The following is a 5,104-nucleotide window of genomic DNA, read 5'->3' as shown; positions in this document are numbered from 1 at the left end:
AAAATATAGAACAGGTTTATTTTTAAGGTTAACGACTCCTTCACTTGGCAAGGCTAACTCTTCGTACTTTTAAGTCTTTACACCTCAATTTAGTAAGGAATCCAGTTTCCCTTTAGTGAAATTTAGACATAGGGCTGCTCCATTCTCAAGAGCACATGCCATGGACTGAGGGACACCAGGGTTTAACTATGGCTTCAGCGCCAAGCCAGCTGTCCGACCTGGAGCAAGGACATTCTCTCTGGGGACTAAGTATCCTCAGTAGTTAAGAAGAAATCGGTCCCCTGCCTCTTAAGATGGCTGTGAGGTGGAGAGGAGCAGGACGGTAAGAATCCAAAGCCCACCCTGGCCCGTGTGAAGTGCTCTATAAATATTCTGCTCAGGCTTGGCGCTGCCTAGAGGAGACGTCATAACCCAGTACCAGGGAGAGGCTACAAGAACTGAGACAGAGAGAGTTCACAGGGGTCATTCACTGACTGTCAGTGATCTAGTGACAGTGACACTGCCTAGGGTTCAGGTTGGATGGATCCTCTCCCTCAATCATCAGGCAAACCTGGGGCTCTGGCACAGTGTGGCGATATGGAAACTGACTGGGAAGGACACAGGGCTGTAACTACACAAGACAATGTGGAGGACTGTGTCCATGAGGTTTGGCTTATTCTCGGCACTCTCATGATTTTCATTAAAGTCGAAGGAAAACATTACAAGTCACTTCAGGCAGGAAATCTAATGGTGGGCCCATGGTAAGTAAGGTGGGAGTCATGCCCTCAGACCGAGCCCTATAAGGACCTGAGAGGATGTCTCATACAAATCAACAAGAATGGAGAATGTATAGGGTGCTGACTGGCTGAGACAGTGGAGGCAATGACTCTGGATCTCCGGGTTGTGAGTTCAGGCTCCTCATAGAGTGCAGACATTACTTTAAAAATAAAATTTTAAAAAAGGAGTTGGCTAGGGTTTTAAGTCAGTTAAGTGACTCACTCTTGATTTCAGCATAAGTCATGATACCAGGGTTGTAACACTGAGCATCTCATCAGGCTCTGTGCCAGATGTGGAACCTGCTTAAGAATCTCACTCTCCTCCTTCTGCCACTTCATCTCTCCCTCTCATAAAAATAAAGGAACTGGCTAGTGTAGAAGACAATTATAAATACAGGCTAAAGGCTTGTGATTAGCTGAGGAGCTAGGATTTACTGTAACCTGCATGTAACACTAAATAGTGTTGCCCCACCTCGGAAGGAAAACAAAAAATTCATTCAAACTAAATACTTAGGGCAAAAGCCCAGGTTTTAATAACAGATAACATTCAAGTTGCAATGCTTTTTCTTAGCCTCAAGAAAACAATTTTCAGAGTGAACTCATGCCAGGAGGCGTCAACAATATCAAATTGCATCCAGGACAGCCACCTGGTTCTGCTTTATCATTGATCATTTCCATAATAGGTTTACAAGTTGTGGGTGTGAGTATCTTTCTTGAGAAAGTGGTCCAATTCTAGTTTGTCTAGTACCTCCTGAAGGTGACCGATTAGGTCTTGTCTTTGGACTCTGAAAATAAAGAGAGACATCATTAACCAAAAAATATCTAAAGAACCTATAAAGCAATATTCTCCGTAGAAAATGCAATGAGGAGTAACATTTGCATGAGAACAAAAAAAAAAGACATTTGCAAGATAAGGGACAATCCAGCAAATGCAAAGAGTGACAGTTCAGGGTCAATGAATGTCCTCCTCAAACTCAGGTATGAACAGTAGGTTCCTGGAGCTTAAAGGAACCAGTGAGATTCAGATGATATCACTCTAAACTGGAGACAACATGAACCCTGAGTGAGGACCAGGGTTTGAGAAATTCCAGCAGGGCACAATGCCACCTCTTCCCAAGCAACCCACTGGGCCCCCGAGAAACACACTAGACAATTCTTCCTACACTCACTTTGCTGCTTGCTTCATGGCATATATCACGAACTTTCTCTGCAGTTCTGGAGGTCCTTGTACTCCTTCAAGCAATTTGAGGATTTTTTCATATTCTGATCATGTTTAGAAAAAAAAAAACCTTCAGGACGTGTAAAGAACAAAGAGGAGGTATAACAAAAACTTGATGTCTCAGCAATCATTCAAGAGCTAGAATGTTAGAGCATGTGAGCTTTCCATGCTTACATACAGACATTCGAACACAGCCACTAGTGGATCTCTCAGAAACAATAAGCAATTAAGGAATACAAAGGATTAAAAACAAAGTTTACTAGCACATTTCTGTTCAAATAATGAGGAACTATTCTAATTGTGAAAACTCAATTCTGGTAAAGGATGAGCCTCAACAAGTTGGTTGGATCTCGTCTAACTCAAAGAATTAGAAAGACTTGCTCGGGTTTCATGGAGAGAAATTCTTTTTACTTACGTCCTCCAAACTCTCGAATTTCCTTCTTCAACTGCGCCTTGACTTCCATATTGATCACTATTGGTATTGGCAGTTTATCTGGCACATCTCCCGACACAGACATTGCCATGACCTTGGGGTCAACTGCAGAGAGACAGCTGGTAATGATTATTCTTACCAGTGCATTACTACCAGGTTCGTGAAGCAACCCACCCTTGCTGATTGCGCTTAAGTCATGAGACAAAGAATCCAAGTGACTGTGTGGAATGCCATCTCCTGACGTATTCATAAGCTCTGGAGGAACAGATTTTGATAAGAGGCCATCGGGGGTGGGGAGTGGGGTTTGACCACTTCTCGTCCCCTCCCCATGGATACTATGAAAGACAGGTGCATCTGGAAACCAGATTGAATGTGGAGCTGCAATCATGAGCATTTCAACAACCCCACACAGACATCATCCACATGCTCCGTGTCTCTAAAGTTTTCATTTCATAGCAGAAGGCGATACCAAATAGATGGATCGGACCTAAAAACTGGACCTCAAGAAAAATAATGCAATAAAGAAGCCTCTTATATTCCTGAACTATGTGTACACATAGAAACCTACTTGGACACGATAACCAGTTAAAAACCCCTCACAGAGCCGTGGCACTCTTCAATTAATGTCCCCTTGATGCCCTCAACAAATGGAAAAGCTAAATGTGTCCCTTGGTATCAGAATGCCTCAACTGGCACCCCATCACCAAAAATCCCAGCCAGTAAATGACAATCCTCTTCAGTCTTTTCCATCACAGAAATTTAATTTGCTGTACTCCAAGTGTGATGGGTCTACTTCATTCAATCATCTTCCTCTTGCTAGGCATCAAGCCAACACTGGGGATCAGCAGTGAACAAGACAGAAGAAACCCTTCCCTTTTGGAATGTATAACCCTGGTGGTAGGTATAAAATGAGCAAAGGGATAAATACAGTTTGTGTCAGGAAGTAAGTAAGCAGGGATGTTACAGACAGCAGAAAGGGAAGCATCCACGAGTGTGTTGTCAACCAGGGGCCTCTGAGGAGGTGACACCTGGGCAGAGGCAGGAGCAGGAGACAGAACTGGCCTGTGCATACACAAAGCAGGAGTTCCAGGGGACCTGAGGGCCATGCAGGACCCCTTGAGTGGGACAAACCAGGTGTGGGTAGCAATTGGACACACAGGGTTAGCAAGCAGGACACAGAGAGGATGGTAGGAGATGATGGCAGGTCCAGGTCCTGTAGTGTGTGTAGACCAGCATTTGGATCTCAGAATCTGTGCAGAATACAGGGTGGAGTTGATGACACTAATGATGCACGTGAACTGATAACTCTGTGGACATGGTCACTCTGGGCACACAGCAATAGATGGGCTCCTAGGGTCAAGTGGGGAAGCAGGATGTAAGCTCAGAAGCTAGGGGAGCAGATGAATGAGGCAGGAGGCACCATGGAATGAGGCACAGTGTAATGATGGGACTCAGGAACAATGACAGTACTAAGAGTCTCTGGAGAAAGAAGAGCACAAGGAAGAATGAAAAGGCATATTCAAGAAGAAGGAAAGCAGTAGGGTGAGGAGGCTGGGAAGCCAGAAATGTTTCTAGGAAGGACAGAGTGAACACCTGGCCCAGTGTGGCTAAGAAATTGAGGGCAGCATCAGCCAAAGCTGGTAACCTAGATGGGAAATCCTCCCGTGGTATGGAGGGCCCAGAGACAGGGCTTCCGTGGGTGAGGTCAGGAACGGGAGGGTAGGACGGGCATCCTCACCATCTTCCAAGGCCATGGCTGAGCCCACGGGGTGGGATGCTCCCTCTCCTTCCTCTTTCACTGACAGCAGTGCCATCCTCTGCATTTTCTTAGACGGAGGAGGAGTGATGGGTTTCCCAGGACGTTTCGTTTGGCTTTCGGGCACAACAGCAGACTCCTCTGCTTTATCAGTCATCACTTCCTGAGGAGCATCAAGAAACATGTTCCATTAATGACTAAAACGCAACTCTACCTACACAGTATGGAGGGTCCTTAACAAGTTAAAAATAGAACGACTGCTGGAAAGATTTCTAAGTTCCAGCAATTTCCCTACTAAGTACTTACCCAAAGGATACAAACTTACTGATTTGAAGGGGCGCATGTTTATAGCAGCATTTGCTACAAGACCCAAACTATGGTAAGAGCACAAGTGTCCATCGACTGATAAGTGTACAAAGAACAGGTGGTGTATATACAATGGAATATTACAGAGCCATAAAAAAACATGAAATCTTGCAATTACTTAGATGGAGCCAAGAGCATAATCCTAATTGAAATAAAACAGTCAGAGAAAAGCAAATAGGCTATGATTTCACTCATATTTGGAATTTAAGATACAAAACTAACTTAGGAGTCTCTCATGTTCTGTCACCCTCTCTGATATTTCCCACTCATTTTCTCTCCTTTCCCCTTTAAGCCCTTTCACTATTTCTTATATTCCCTGTATGAATGAAACCATATAATGTTTGTCCTAACTCTGGGAAATGAACAAGGGGTAGTGGAAGAGGAGGTGAGTGGGGGGACAGAGTGACTGGGTGACGGGCACTGAGGGGGACCCTTAATGGGATGAGCACCGGGTGTTATACTATACGTTGGCAAATCGAACTCAGATAAAAATAATATACAAAAAAAAGAAAAGAAACAAAACTGATGAACGTGGGAGCAAAAGGTGGGGAAAACCATCAAAAAGACTCCTAACT

The 5,104-nt window shown here is 44.3% G+C and overlaps 1 protein-coding gene across 1 annotated transcript; it reads right to left on the bottom strand.

The window, feature by feature from the left end:
- Positions 1-1,440: 1,440 nt before the first annotated feature.
- Positions 1,441-4,320, bottom strand: LOC140596128 (cancer/testis antigen family 45 member A10-like). The gene is made up of 4 exons (XM_072743517.1): positions 4,146-4,320; positions 2,390-2,512; positions 1,925-2,018; positions 1,441-1,540 (listed from the first exon to the last, which is right to left on the bottom strand). Exons 1-4 carry the CDS (start codon positions 4,318-4,320, stop codon positions 1,441-1,443), a joined length of 492 nt encoding a protein of 163 aa, XP_072599618.1.
- Positions 4,321-5,104: the final 784 nt, after the last annotated feature.

This window comes from Vulpes vulpes, chromosome X (assembly GCF_048418805.1).
Source record: "Vulpes vulpes isolate BD-2025 chromosome X, VulVul3, whole genome shotgun sequence".
Taxonomy (NCBI): domain Eukaryota; kingdom Metazoa; phylum Chordata; class Mammalia; order Carnivora; family Canidae; genus Vulpes; species Vulpes vulpes.
Note: the sequence above shows the minus strand (reverse complement) of the source record. Positions and strands in the feature narration are given on the sequence as shown.